The sequence below is a fragment of the Sturnira hondurensis genome, unplaced genomic scaffold, assembly GCF_014824575.4.
Source record: "Sturnira hondurensis isolate 20B ecotype Veracruz unplaced genomic scaffold, ASM1482457v3 Scaffold0021354, whole genome shotgun sequence".
In the NCBI taxonomy this organism is placed as follows: domain Eukaryota; kingdom Metazoa; phylum Chordata; class Mammalia; order Chiroptera; family Phyllostomidae; genus Sturnira; species Sturnira hondurensis.
Window position 1 is genome coordinate 30701860 of NW_028093985.1, and position 16225 is coordinate 30718084.

General features: G+C 32.8%; 1 protein-coding gene across 1 annotated transcript in view; it reads left to right on the plus strand.

The window, feature by feature from the left end:
- Positions 1-16225, plus strand: part of MAN2A1 (mannosidase alpha class 2A member 1) — a 166612-nt gene that overhangs the window by 72649 nt on the left and 77738 nt on the right. Inside the window, exons 8-11 of the mRNA XM_037032276.1 lie at positions 3347-3524; positions 8343-8545; positions 11733-11915; positions 15650-15764. Coding sequence (XP_036888171.1) covers positions 3347-3524; positions 8343-8545; positions 11733-11915; positions 15650-15764 — 679 coding nt within the window. The remainder of the gene's footprint in view (positions 1-3346; positions 3525-8342; positions 8546-11732; positions 11916-15649; positions 15765-16225) is intronic.

The following is a 16225-nucleotide window of genomic DNA, read 5'->3' on the forward strand; positions in this document are numbered from 1 at the left end:
TGCTAAGGCTTAATAAGTGAACAACAGTAGATCAATATATAATGGATAATGTATACTGAACTGTTACTACTCTCTCCTTTGCCCTCATTTTAAAAATCTTATACTGTGTTTGATTGATTTCATATATTTTTGTTGATAATAAAATTTCTGCTCTCTATTGTATAAAGTGGTAAGAAGCAACCCAACTGCAAGCACATATTTATTGAAATGGAACACATAAAGATTGTGGTTATTTGTTCCCTTAATAACAATTTCAATAATAGTGAATGCTGCCTAGCCTGATGAATATACATCTTTGCATCTTTGTGATGTGTTTGACTTACAGAAACCTTTAATTAGAAATATTTATACCTAAAGATATTTAAATAAAAATCAAAGCAGTGAACATATTTTAAAGAAAATTGCTGATGATGGAATTATTAAATCAAGTTCCATATAGTTCTTATTTTGGTGCTTTTAAAATTTGATTTCTCTACTTTAAAATTAGTGGCATATACTGAATGCATTAAAATAAAACATTTGTTATTATATAAACCACTCATCTCTGCTAGAAAAACAATATAGCCTTTTAAATAAAATAAGGTCTTTGCACTGTGCTCTGTCAAATGTACTTATCTAAAAAATTGTTTTTTAAATAACATGTGCGAGGAGGAACATGAGATTAGATCTCTTTGCCTACAGCAAGTCCTTGTGATCATACAGAAATTGTTCCAGTGTGAACCTCTGTGGCAGACACAAAAGTATTTTAGCGCGGCAGCCTCCTTCGAGCCATGGATCCTTACCATTGAAGTCTGACTTTCATAGTTGTTTGGAAAAACTGTCCAATATTAGGGATTAACATTGTTTTGTTTTCTTGGTTCCTACAGCAGGGAAAATCAGTGAGGAACACTGAGCAAACGGCCTGCTTTCAGGGGTTAGGCTAGTTAGAGAAAATAGTCCAGTATATTATGTAGGAAGAGGTGGGGGGTGGGGCAGGGTTGGCCTGCCTGTCTCCTTCAGAAAACAGCTGTTTGTCGCTGAATCTGGTATTTGCACTAATCCTCTCAGCTCTGGTGGTCAGGGATAGGGAACTGATTGAAGGGCATAGCCAGAAGCTTCTTCATTTCGGGAGTCCCAGTGTACGCATAGGTATCATGAGCCCCCTCTCTTGGGTGGGGGGTGCTGCTGCGAGTACCTGCAAGGCATTTTCATGTGCAATCCTTTTGCTGTGTCATCTGACCTTTCGAGAGCACACCTTGTGCTCATTCAGTTTCAGTGATTCTGAAAGTAGTTTCCAGGCACCTGGGGGCATATAGGCAAATGAATCTATGTAATACTTGTGTAGATTAAAAAAAACATTATTATAAATATTGAAACTTTAGCCCTGCTGGTTATTTCACAGCCAAGTATCACCTTTGTTTTGAATTTTGTGATGAATGGAGATCTAACAGATCTTCCATCTTAGTGATGCTTGACTTTTTTAACAAGAAAATGAAATTTAACTACATTATACAGGTGATACATTTGATACGTTGAAGTTCAGCAGGTTCCTGTACTTCAAATATAAAGAAATATCATTTTTCATCAATTTCTGTTTTTGGTATAGAACCATGTATTCTACATATGATAATGATTTACATGTTGGATGATTTTCCTGGTTCTGAGTAAGCTGACATGACTTACCTAGTAGAATAAGTGAAGAGCAAACTGCAGCTGCGCATCCTCAAATGTGGTGTTGGTCAATTCACTGGTCATTACTTTACCACGTGTTTAGTGAGTGTCCACTGCCAGATGGTATGGGTTGGTCCCTTGGCTTTCCTGGTGTTGACACTTTCTGGGCAGACACTTGAAAGTTAGGAGAGTTGCTGAGTGTTAAAGGCACATCATTAGTGTTTGTGATTCCTTTCATTTTATGTGTTTTACACATGTACAAGTAAGGTAGTAAACTTTGGGATGCATTTAAATGATCATATATCCTCTTTTATGCTGGTTGAGGGATCTTATTTAGTGAGATATACCAATCATGGTATATCGTATACTTGTGATTTATATATTTGTTTTTGACTCGTATTTCTTTTGGTCTTTCTTATCTTTCTTTGTGATTAATCTCGTATGTATTTTTAACTATAAGTAATAATCTAAAATTGTTTTTGGTAAACTCAGAATATTGGTAAGTTACGAGTAAAAATTAAGTACACTAACTAATGATAATCTCAAAAAACTACATTATGTTATCTGTGAACATTCTGGTTATATTTTATCAAGCTATTAAATTTTTGCTAATAATTCAATACTTGTAAAGTATTTATAATTCTTGTAAAGCAAAACTTGTAATCTCTAAATAATTAGAGATTATTGATATAAAGAGATCATGTGAGATTCTTGACTTAATTAAATGTTTTTTCATAACTTTTATAAAATGCCTCTTTCCATCATTGACATCCTTCGAGCTTCTTTCATAAGCTTTTACATTGTGAATTAGAATTTACTTCTAGATCATCCTTGAAGTGAAAATTGGAATACTTGGTAAAAAGCATATTTGTCGTCTATCATTAATTTCTGAAGCTTTGGTCTTAAAACATGGAGAGATATTCTAGTTCTGCTTGTTTAATTTTATTTTCATAAGCCCTTTCTATTCATTTCTATTCTCAGACTTCCTCAGTTGGTGCCCATTCAGCATTTTCCAAAGTGTTTGCTGCAGAATATTAGAATATGAAATACAAAACATATCAGCAAGTTGTGTTTAGCTGACCTTTTGAGTCATGGGTTAGAGCCCAGGGACATAGAAAACAGAGTGGCTTCCTCAAGTCCTGAGCTTTATCTGTCAATCAGTATTGGGGACAGCATGAAAAATACTGAGATTATCGATGGCAGGTGTTAAGTGAATTGATTTTCTACCTTTAAGAAAAGAAATATAGTTCTATAATGGGTTTCATTCAAACTATACGCTTCATAGGTTTGATCAGGTATTTTAGAATAAATTAGAGAAAGAGATACTAACTCAAATGAAACTTCAAAGTGCACATAGTTGAGAAATCCTAACTGTTTTTGTGGATTATGTGGGATCCAGTCACTGTGGCTGGGCTTTCGGAGGCCATTGATGCCCCAGTAGTTATATCCCAAAGTTGTTGTGTGACTTTATTTCTCTAAAGATAATCTTTTGGGAAGCTATAGGTTTTTCTGTCTGATTAGGAACTTATTAATATTTTAAGTAGATGTGAAAATTAATATGATAGTTAAAAAATCTGCCTCATAAATCACACTAACCTATGATATAGGTAAATAAACAATTTCTTTTAATATAATATACTTTTTAATAAGTTGCCCATTGTTCTTTTCTTAATACTTTTTTTTTTTAATTTTGTAGGGCTGCGATGCTTCTAGATCAGTACCGAAAGAAGTCAAAACTTTTCCGCACTACAGTTGTCCTGGCTCCACTCGGAGATGATTTCCGCTACTGTGAACGCACTGAATGGGATCATCAATTCAAAAATTATCAGCTGCTTTTTGATTATATGAATTCTCAACCTCGGTATAATGTTAAGGTAATGAGAAAATGTATAATTATGATACTGGATTTGAAGTTGAGCCTTCATTTTAATTGAAACTAAAAGACAATAGCCTGAGTTGCTTTGTCCCACATCCTAGTATTTCTTAGAACACATAGTTCTTGTGTACAAGTGTAATTCATGAAGAGGAAAATTACCCTTTACTCTAGTTCCATTTCCAAAGTTTTCCATTTTGTACCACTCCATGAAGGTTACAGAACCATTATTTTTATGTGGTTGAAAACATGTACCTACTAAGTTGTGATCCTCATTTTTCAGTGATGTTCTGTTTTTCTCCCAGCATTGACAATTTATTGTTTCTTTCTGATACTTGCATTTTTGTGATTTAGCATTGTGACTGGCAGATGAAGATGAACATGTCATGAATTTTGCAAACAAATGTCCAGAGAATACACTAACATGTTTCTTAGATGAGAGAAGACTTCTGGAATTAATCATTTGCCTGTAGTTTGCACTTCTTTTTTCTTATGGAAAATTTAAAATGTATCCTAAATGAGAATAACACAAGTACACCACCACCACCCCCCCCGCCCCGTAGTCCGTGGTTTAGCTACAACTCAGTCACTTTCATTGTGCTCTGCCTCACTGTCATACTGTCATCTCATTCCTCTCCCTGTGATGATTTTGGAGCAAATTTCAGATGTCACATAGTTTCATATGTAATCATTTCAGTATCTCTAAGTGAAAAGGACTCTGTTTGAAAATATAATCATAATACCATTATTACATCTAAAAAATTAGCAACAGTTTATTAATAGATTCAAAAGTTCCTAATCTCTTAAAAGCATTTTTTAACAGATGCTTTGTGTGAGTCAAGATTGAAACAAGAGTCATATAATAGACCCTTTATGAGAAAATTAATTATCCAACATGTTTATTATATTCACATACTAACTTTCAGGCAGTAGAAAATCTGTGAAAATACTGTAGAAGGGAAGTGATGTTACTGTGTAGGAAATTAGAAAGCTGGTAATAGACCACATTTTATGTAGTGAAAATTAAAGTTTATTAAGTAAACTTAATATTAAATAGATAAATAAAATGTCAAGTTTATTTAAGATACTTACAACTAAATTTCTACCAGATTATGAACTCTGAGCATCAGTGTTATGTTTAAATCATCTCTGTAAATCAAAGATGAACATTTGGTAAGAAGGGCACATATGTATGTGGGTATTTTTTTTTGTCCTTATCCAAGGACATGCTTATTGATTTTAGAGAAGGGAGAAGTAAGAGAGAAAGGGAGAGAAACATCGATGTGGGAGGGAAACATCAATTGGTTGCCTCTTATATTCACCCCAGTGGGGACCAAACCCAGAACCTAGGCATGTACCCTGACTGGGAATCGAACCTGTAGTCCTTTGGTTATAGGACGATGCTCCAACCAACTGAGCCACACCAGCCATGGCCGTATGTGGGTATCTTATCTCTAACTACATTTTCCTGGGGACTGATTTTGAGATTCATGTAAGGACCTGACTCTGAAGAATTAAACCCCAATTTTAGTATTTTACTTATTTCCTTTTTTGTACATTGGAACACTTTAAGTAGTTTTTAAAATTGAAATATCACATACATAGGAGAAATATACATATCATAAGTGTGTTAAGAATGTTTTCAAGTTTAAAAACCCAATCTCCAAGTCATTACCAACTCTTGCAAAAGTAATCATATTTTTACTTCTGTTGCCATGATTAGTGTTGCCTCTTTTTAAATTTTATAAAAAGGGAATCTTAAACATGTGTTATTTTGTGTCTGACTTTTTTTGCTCCACATTATGGTTGTAAAATTCATCCATGTTGTTGCATGTAGCAGTAGTTCATTCATTTTTAATGCCGTGTATCTCTATTTGCTAAATATACTACAATATGTTCATTCTAATGTTACTAGACATTTAGGTTGTTTCTAGTTTTCATCTATGACAAATACATGCTGGTTTTATTTTGTATGTCCCTGGTAGTTAATGAGTTTGAGCCTCTGTCTCATACTTTATTGCCACTTGGGTGCCTTCTTTTATAAAGTGCCTATTTAAGTCTTTTGGTGAATTTTTTTCTTAAATTGGGTTCAGTTTTTGATTATTTATAGTTCTCTTATATATTTGGGATTGAATCTTTTTTCTGATAAAAGTTCTGCAAGTATTATCTTCCCCTTTATAGCCTGTATTTAATTAATGCTCTCTTTTGATGAACACAAATTCTTAATTTTAATTAAATCTAACAAACCAGTATTTTCCTTTATGATTAGTGCTTATGTTCTGTTTAAGAATTTTTTGTTTATTCCAGGGTAACGAACTTACATTTCTTATGAAAATGTCCTCTAGAAGAACTCTTGTTTTACCTTCAACATTTAGGGCTGTAGACCATTTGGAATTGGCTATTGTGAAGCTTGTGGTGGTAGGGATCAGGATACCCATTTGCCCATGTGAATATTCAGCATTTTTTATTGAAAAAAACCAAAGCATAGTTTCCCTATTGCACTGCAGCATCGTCTTTGTCATTAATGATGAGTTAGATTACATTCATGTGGATCTGTGTCTAAACTATTCAATTTTGTCTCTTTGACTAATCTCATTCTAATTACTACAGTTTATAGTAGGTCTTACTATCTGGTAGGATAAATCTTCTTGGTGGGATATTTAAAGTTACTTTGTCTAAGCTAAAAACTTATGTTTATTATTATTTTTTAACAAAAGGAAAAACAAGTAATTGAATAGGTAAAATATGACATTATACTAAGACAGCAGTTTGCCATTGATCATAACTTATTTAACAATTTATGTATTTTTCCTATCTGATGTCCTGATACAGGAGTTGAGATTAAGGTTATAGTTAAGATTTAATTATTGCTTTTTAATGTAAAAACCATGTAAATATTTTTTCTTTGGTTTTACTTGTATTTTTAGGTGGCCCAAATATTTACTTCATTTAAGCTACCAAGAGACTGTATAGAAAAACTGACTTTAAATATTTTCTTTTGAACCTACTTTAGCAGTGATAGAGGATTATATTTTAGCTCTTTAAGACTGAATTAAATTTATGCAAAAGCCCACTAGGCCACTTACATAAACTTTGCTCTGAGAAATGACAAAGTAGGAAGTATTTTCATCCTACCTAATAAAAATCAATTGAAATATTTTTTAAAAAGGAATACTCAGTTACTGTAAACTCTGTAGCATGTCGTGGTTTCCTAAAATTTGAAATGAAAGGAGTTTTTGTTACCCAATAGAAATTCCTTGTTATTTACATGAGCCAAGTATGACTTAGAAATATTTAGATTGTTGAATATTTTGCCACTATACCTTTCTGAGATCATCTGTACATTCTGCTTCCTGATAATGTGATTGAGGAAGAAATAATACTTAAAATGTTAGCTAAAAAATATTAAGTACTTATTATTTGCCCTTAACTTTTTAAAGTGCTTCACTTTATTTGACTTAATTATCCAGACATTTTCTGGTAGGTACTGTAATTATCCCCATTATAGATGAGGAAACTAAGACACAAATAGATTAACTTGCCCAGACACACTCTATTAGGAAAAGCCATGATGAAAGTGGGATAGTATAGTTGAATATTGCTTTTCTTTAATGTAGACATAGAATTTAGGAATAATCATCTGTTTTGCTGTTATAAAATTTGTGTGTCACAATAAGATTATAGTAATTTATGCTTATCTTTACTAATGTTGAAATTTTGCATTTGCAACAGAGAAATAATAGCTAAAACTTACACCATTATTTACCAGTCACGTTTCTACGCATTTTACTTAGAACTCCATTAGCTGTAACACAGAGAGACAGAAACACTATGTAGTGTGCTTGAAGCCACGTGGTAAGGGCTAGAGATCGGATTCAAACCCATGCCATGTGGATGCAGGTTCTTTGCTGTTCTTAACCACTGTGCTAGAGTGCTACTCAGTTTTTAGAAGTACTTTTAATAATTTTTTTGCACACTGAGTCAAAATGGCATCTGTACAAAGTAGAAAATAACACAATTTAGCATTTTTTAAATTAAAAACAACACATTCCTGTTGAATTCTCTTTTTATTTTTAAAAATACTCTTTTAATATTTGTTTATAAGGTCTGGCATAATGTTTCTCTTTTCTTTTGATTAATAAAATAGTTCTTATAAAAATGGATTTATGTACTGGGAATCTGAATCATTAATCAGAAAGACTTAATCATGCGAGCAGTCAGCTTGTTACTCTTTGTGTTTTACCTCTCTGCTCACTGTCACCTACCCAGAGAAAAAGTCCATTATTTTAAAAAGTGACCGGCTGTGCTTGAGGTTTCTCCTTTCTGCCTTATAGGGAGGCAGACGGAGGGGAAGGGAAGAGCAGAGTAGGGTATGTGCATATGACATATGAAAGTACTTAATGCTAATAAAATTTCTTATTTCACACTTCTGGAATATTTTACTCAAAATATATCCTTTTTTTATATTTCCCCCATCTTTCTTTCATCCCTGAATTATTCCGTGCCCTGATCATTGAACATTTTGAAATTCTACAGATATGTGAGGAGTTTTCGGAGCCACAGATAGGAAGATGTACATAACTCTTCCTCTAACTGCTTAGGCATGCAGGTTTTTTCTTAGTTTAATTTGGGACTTGATGCAAGTAAGTGTCACTGACTATTTCTCCCTGCTTTTGAGTTTTGTTAAATCTGAGGCACATATTCATCTTTACTTGAAAGCTTATCTTAAACATTTATTAGTAACTTTACATTTTAGTGCAAAAATTATTTTAAGGTGACTATGAATAATTGAAGTATGGCCTTTTTTTTTTTTTACTAGATACAGTTTGGGACTTTATCAGATTATTTTGATGCTCTGGATAAAGAAGATGCAGCTAACAGAAAGAACAGCCAGTCAATGTTCCCTGTGCTGAGTGGAGATTTTTTCACTTACGCTGACCGGGATGATCATTACTGGAGTGGCTACTTTACATCCAGACCTTTTTACAAACGAATGGACAGAATATTGGAATCCCATTTAAGGTACATTTACCTTCCAATAGCTGCACATAGTTATTCATGTCTTTTATGTCATCATAGCCTTTTTGTAGAATTTTGTTTAATGTACAACATTTATGGAGTGCCGGGATGTGTTTAATGTTATTGTGAAATTTTGATGAAATCAGAGCTATGTCTGCAAAGCCTAATCAAGTTATTACATGGGTTTATCTGGAAGGCAAAGCAGTTTATATAATTAGTGTTTCTGGGAGCCGAATCCTGTGTTTTGTATTTTTCTAATTAATTACCTGTATTATTGGCACACCATGATAATGTTCAGTGACACTGCCATGTGTACCTGCAGATCAGTAATTTACCTGAATTACGGGAAACAGGCATGTGTCAAAAGGAGCAAATAGGGCCTGTCAGTAGCCAAAATGTGGGCCTCAAAATACATACTCTAAAACGAATGTATTTTGTAGATGGGAGAACTTCAGAGGCTTCATCTCAGTTCTTATTTATTTATTTGAAACGCATTTCTATAGGTGTGATTTTCTGCTTAGAAGAACAAAACTTGTAAGAGATGAGAACTGATGGAGGCAGAGTGAAAAAAAACTGATGTGAGGAAGACAGAAAAGTCAATAGGGAACATCCCAACCCTGTGTACCAACATTATCCAGTAGAGCTTTCAGTCACTGTTCAATAGAGCAGCAACAGAAGTGTTCTGTGTCTGCACTGGTGAGTGTGGCAGCTGCTAGCCACATGTAACTCTGGGGCACGAAATCTGACCACTGTGACTGAAGAACTGGATGAGTTTCATTTAATTTTAATTAATTCAAATGTAAGTAGTCACATGGAGCTGGTGGCTATCACAGTGCAGAGTGCAGTTTTAAGTAACTGAGTCTCAGTTTTGATCAAGATAAATCACCCCAGGGATTCGTATGTATGTATAGCCCAGGATAGCTATTAATTTTCATGATGGATTCATTTTCAGTTCAGTTCAAATCATGAATTCATGATGATTAATTTTCATGACAAATCTCAATATTAAAAGCAAAAAGTTATATCCACCCTCTTCTTTGCACTAGTGGAAACAGTACAGTTTGGAAAGCCTTTTTAAAAAACACGAATTTCTTAAAAGAGCTGTATCTGGTATAATAGTCTGTTTTTTTATTACTTTACTGTTGTGCTATTTACTATTATCATTATTATAAAAGGCTAACATTTTTTTACTGTTTTTAGATATTCACAGATATGCCAAATGAATACATTATTTTTTAAAGATTTTATTTATTTATTTTTAGAGGGGAAGGAGAGGGAGAGAAACATCAATGTGTGGTTGCCTCTCACTCACCTCTTACTAGGGACCTGGCCTGCAACCCAGGCATGTGCCCTGACTAGGAATTGAACCAGTGACCCTTTGGTTCACAGGCTAGCACTCAGTCCACTGAGGCATATACCAGCCAGGGCCCAGATGAATACATTATTATTGTGTTTATAATAAAATAATATTTATTATAGAGATTTATGCATTTTATCAAATAATAGAATATTAGTTATCTGGTATGTTATTCTGAATTGTCTGATAAAAACAAAGCCAGTATTAAATAATGTAGAGATTCTTTTGGACCACTGAATGATTTTTAAGTGTCAAGTGTTTTTTTTATGGCAGAGTTATGACTGTTGGTTCAATTTTAATATATATTGAACATTTTAAAGGTGAAGTAGTTACTGTGGGCACTATAATTTGAAAATTCTGCTGCTTTAAAATAAACAATAAAAATACATGCCCTGATTGATGTGGCTCAGTTGTTTGGAGTGTCATCCATAATCGAAAGTTTGTGGGTTCACTCCCCCATTCAGGTGCATCTGGGTGCATACAGGAGGCAACCAATGATACTTCTCTCTCTCTCTTCCCCTCTCTCTAATATCAATGAAAAAATGTCATGAGGTGAGGATAAAAAAATAATGCTAAGAAAATTATAATAAAAATAAATAAAATACACAACAAAAAATAATTGTGAACTTCATAATATAATTAATGTATTTGAGAATAAGTTTATTGTCTTATAATAGCAATATTTCATCCTGTTGCTCACTTGTAAAAAACTTGGATAAAATAGAAAAGTATAAAGAATAAATATTCTTAAAGTTCATTTTCTTACATTTTCAAAACCAGGAATATATATGCTGAGTATGTGTATGAACATATATATACAATTTCTTTATTGATTTAAATTTAGTGATTCTTACACTGTAAATTTCAGAAGGGCTAGAATTTAAAAGTGGAGATTATTTAGTTCTTTTCATTATTTCAATTATTTAAAGGAATTTACTTTTTTAAAAAGCATTGCAAATCTCTCCTTTTTCCTGATATCTTAATACATTGGTAAGCTACCTTGATTTTTCTCTCCATTGTCGTTTACATGTTTTGCATAAAGAACCTTTTTATATTTTTTTACTCCATCAAGCCATGGCTCTTTTAAAGAACTTTTTATACTCCTATCTGTAATCATATCCTCTGATGGAAAAAAAGATGAAAATTATAAATCCCATATTTTGGCTCAGAACCTATTCTGAAACCCTAATGTGTTTTATTCTTTAAAATAAATGAGAAAAGACAGCATTATGTTTTATCATCTTTCAGTTTGTATTATTAAGTTCTTTGTAGTTGTATGTTACTATTCAGCATTTAGACTTGCTCTTGTCACTGAGCTATCAAGCTATCATTTTTCTGCTTCCCCTTTACTGTTAGTGTCCCACTCGTGGCCGTGCATTTGCCAACCACCTCCCCTCCTAATATACACTCAGGAGAATAAATGGCTTTCTGTGGATGAAGTTCATGGCACATGTCTTCACTGCTCTTGGAGAGAAGAAAGGAAAGAAACATTTCTCTAGTTGTTACTGCTGTGTTGAGATATTTTTTCTCTATGTTATACATAAATAAACCTGTCTTGCTACCAGTAGGTACTGGCTTCTTTCCAAAACCATCTAGAATCTGAGCCCTTTGTGTAAATATAGCAATTATGTTCTTTGATGATGAAGAATTTCGATTTCTTAGCTAGATACCTTGGGGGTTTTATAGAACTGTTTATTACCAATATCTTATAAATTGTACTAAAATTATGAATTTTTACAAACCACATTTGAAAATGTGTCAATGCCATGTATTTTAAATAATAAACTAAAATGATTGTTTCCGAATAAAAATTAATGACTTTTATGCAATCAGGTCTGCCGAAATTCTGTACTATTTCGCCCTGCAACAAGCTCAGAAATACAAGATAAATGCATTTCTTTCATCATCCTATTACACAACACTTACAGAGGCAAGAAGGAATTTGGGGCTGTTTCAACATCATGATGCTATCACAGGAACAGCGAAAGATTGGGTGGTTGTGGACTATGGTACCAGGTAATATAATTATTGAAAAGTTATCTGAAAGCAAATCTTTTGTAGTTTTGGGTCATAAGCTTGTATCTTTTGATGAGGTCCTTAATGTCTATCAGACCATGTTAATAATAATATTCCTTAAAATATTTCTATAGAAAAACAGCACCAATTTTCAAAGAATTTTTCACGGAATTTGTTGACAAAGTTCTCGCTGTCTCAACTTTTTATTGCACTGTATTTCTACAAATGGAGTTGTAAAACATTACTATAAAACTGATCCTATTTTTCCCCAGTATCATGTAGTACCTTCTTAACTAAGGATTTGGTATCAAAATAGTAGTTGTAAACTAGGAAGATAAAGAGCTGTACTTGATTGTATAGAAATTTAATTTCATTCTATTTTGTTTCCAGTTCTCTGATACCTTATTATTTAGAGGGAAATTGATGAAAAAGAATAAACCTAGGAGGATAGCCAGCAAGTAGAAGAAACATTGTCATACATGAATGATATAAGGAATTGGAATGATAAGGGATGGTCTGGGTATTGATATCAAAGCCATCTTCAGGATTTTGCAGGTCTGTTAGGTGGATGAAGGAATAGGACAGTTAAAAATTTTTATATTGCAGAATTAGAAACAATGAATGCAAGCTTTGGCTCAGAAAACAGAAGATTTTTGTAAATAGAGCTTCCCAATAGTGGAAAGGTTTATCTTTTGTAAGATTTCCACCTTCATGCTAGAGTTTGGGTTACCATTTACTAGGATCAGTGCAGAGGAGATTCTTACACTGGGGAAGGAGTTTTGCTGATTGTTTCACTATAGTTCAGATTATTATTTCTTCCAGATTTTTTTTGCTATCAAAAGTTGGATGCTTTGATAATATTTTAAAATCATTAAAAATGCTGTAATTTTCTTACACAATAGTATAGATTTAAAGTGAATCTCTTTTTTATATAAAAATTGGTACACATCTTATTAATTGTAGTTAAGTACCAATTGAATTTTGTTAGAATATTTTGACTGCCTTTCTAGAAATTTGGAGGAAAACATTCTTGAGGTTCCATTAGTTAACCTGAGTCCTTAAAAAATATATGAAGGGTAGTATCTTGAATACCTACTCAGTTTTCTTGTGGCATATTTATTTGTCACCCTTCTTGAGGTTTAAGCTGAACTTAAAGTAGAAAACACTCTCTGGACGATAATGGTGTTGTTATTTTTCCATAGAAAACAATTTAGGGTGGTTGCCTCTAGGATTTTTGAAAGTAAAGTCAGATTTTCCATTCTTTTTCACTTTTCCTGTCTTCTTGGTACATTGAGAGTTTAAATGTGAGGCTGCTTAGAATCAGGCCAGAGTTTCTAAGAGGAAAAACAGAGGTCGTTCTCCTGCATGGCCTGCTGTCTCTCTCTGTGGCTGCCATGTTGAAAGAGAGTTGGGTACAGGCCATTAAGTTTTTGCTGTAGAACATTTTCTGTCTCATCACCTTCCCAGAAGGCCTGTCATTATATCTTCCGTGTGTTTGGTATTACTTTTAGCTTATAAAAACATCCCTGAACAAAATTGCATCTTAGAGGAAAAAAACAATAATTCTCAAATTGAACTTGACATTTGTACATTTGCTTTATGAGCACTTCACACTTCATTGGAAAGTCATAAACAATTATCAAGTCATTATCACAAATCTTTTAAGTTTTACATCTCAAAGTAAGATAATTATAAACAGAGGCAGCTAGTCTTTGATGTCCTCTTGTTTTTGGACTGTTGACTAGTGTTTATTCAGTTATTAGCAGATACATCCCTATGAAGAAGTGTCTGAGTTAGGTATTGCATTTGACTGCTAGTAACTGCAACTCAGAACAGAATAAATCATATCCTACTTGTTTTCATGCTGTATGAAATATGTCTGCAAGTCACCAGTTCACATATGACAACCCCTTTTAGCTTTCTCTTCTGCCATCCAAGGGCAACTTTTAAGAGACATGCTCTCAACAGTAGATTGAATGTTTATATAATTATAAACTGGAGAGGAAGATACATCATGGCATATTTGGAGGTTAATTCTATTCGTGGCATAAAAAATTAATTAGACTGGGGCAGTGTTTATAGTAAATGTTCAGCTTAAAAATGAATAAAGAGGTTGTATGGAATAGAAGAAGAAATGGTAATGAAGTCAGTTACAGAAAGATTTAGAATTTGTCAAGTTGTGATTGAGATAAGTAGGAGAAAAAATGAACAAAACGTTGAGTGTGAGGGCCGGAACATATAGACCAAACTTGGTATGACAAGCAAGGTAACATCTCCTTGAAACAGCAGCGAGGATAACAAACTAGAACACTGATTCCTAATTGGTTCCATGAACTGCTCCATAATAACGGGGTAAGGACATGTTAGGAAATTGGAGGCTCTCAGAAATCCCACATTGATTTTAAGTGCTGAAATATTAAAACTTTTGTTGTATTAATGTTTTCCCCAAATTTATTTACTGTGTTTAGTTTTCTTTCAGTTAAAACAAAGCTTTATATATCCTGAGAAAGTGGGGAATTCGGTCTAGTCTTTAGTGCTCATTTCATTAGCAGACTTTCCTGAAGTCAAATCTGTGAGATTTTAATGCTATAGTTATAGATTTGCCATGTAAATGTATTTGATTAATAACTTGATCATGATCACTTATATATTTGAAGGTAATCTTAATGCTCTGCAAAAATGAGTTATTACTAACTCTTCTACATTGTTTTGTTGTTGAGTGCCAACAAAAATGTATTTAATGCACAGATCCAAATATTAGCTTCCTATGTTTGAGAAGATAATATAATCACTCTATAAAAATAATAGATTGAGTCTGATGGTAAATTAAAAACATTACTAGTGAAGTTTCTCTACAATTTTCTCCAAAATGAGTTTACTTAGGAATGCCTGCTCTATAAATCCTTAAAACAATAAAACTGAACTTGAAAAGAAGCTTCAAGCAAGTTTTTTCCCATATGTAGTGCTTCAGCAGTAGCTAGTAGTAAACCGAGATTGTATTCCAGAATTGATTTTGAATCATGGATGTGTAAACATCCTTTGGTTCCTCAGACGTTAAAATACAGTAAATACACAAATATAATTAATATATAAAATTTACAGTTTGAATACATAAAAGTTCAATGACAGAGATAAATAAGAAGGACAAAGACAATTTCATTTTCCAGATCTGTGAAAAATTATCTTTTTCTAGTTTTTTGAACAAGAACTTGAAACCAAATTTAACAAAATAACCTGTTTGAATTCTTCAGGAATTTGAGTTCTTTGAAGTGTGTATATGGATTGAATTAAATTTTTTTGAGTAAGAGTTAATCTCATGTCTTCTTTTGTTGTTTCAGTGCTTGTTAAAGATTTTTCAAAGGTGAAATATCAAGTCATTGCTACAAAAGCTGTTGGGGTAAACATGCTAGATATTTTTTATTTGGTATGATATTCATAGAAAGTATATGTACACTATATAGGTAGTTTGAATAAGCTTATGTGATTCAGGAATATCCAGAAAGTTTTCTATTTTAAATAAATTCTAATCAGTGTTATCTTCTGATTAACCCTTTCTTTTTCTTCTAAGTACTCAGCTGGGGGCAAAAAAGAGCCAATTCATTATAGGTTCATTCTCAGTTTCACTTTGCTAATACAGGGTGAAGGGAATGGTGGCTTGACCATTATCATAGAAATGGAAAATATATACCGATTTTTAAATTACTTCTCAGACTAGTAAACTTTTTCCTTCACAGACTCTTTCATTCATTAATGAATTTGAAGATGATAATTGGATATTCTGCACTACTTCTTCTTTTGAAGGACAAACACTCATACGAATCTTATTCTTCTGATACTCTCCTGGAAATGGTTAGTTGATATCTCTTATGTTCATTATAAAAATATGTGATGCTTTTATTCTCAGATCTGAAAAGGAGGTGAGAAACTTAGTGGAAAAATAATTTTTGTACATTATTTTAAATGACATTACTTTATATAAATTGCATGTGTGTTCTTCTTGTTTGTATTTGATTTGTGATGCATATTTTGTTCTGACTAAATCTAAGCACGAAAAATAAAATAATAAACATTTCAATGTATGTGAAATATACATGCTTTAGAACACTATTAAGATGATATTGTAAGGTAACTAGACATTATAAATAACTGTTTTACTGGGCATTAATTGGAAGACCCTTGATATTTGAACTTCTGTAAATCCTTCATCTGCTCTTGCTAAAATTCCATTTGAATAATCCTAAATTGTCTTCTGGTTTCAGGCTAAGTCCATGAGTGCCATAGGCAGTGCTGAAATATGCGTAACAGTAGAG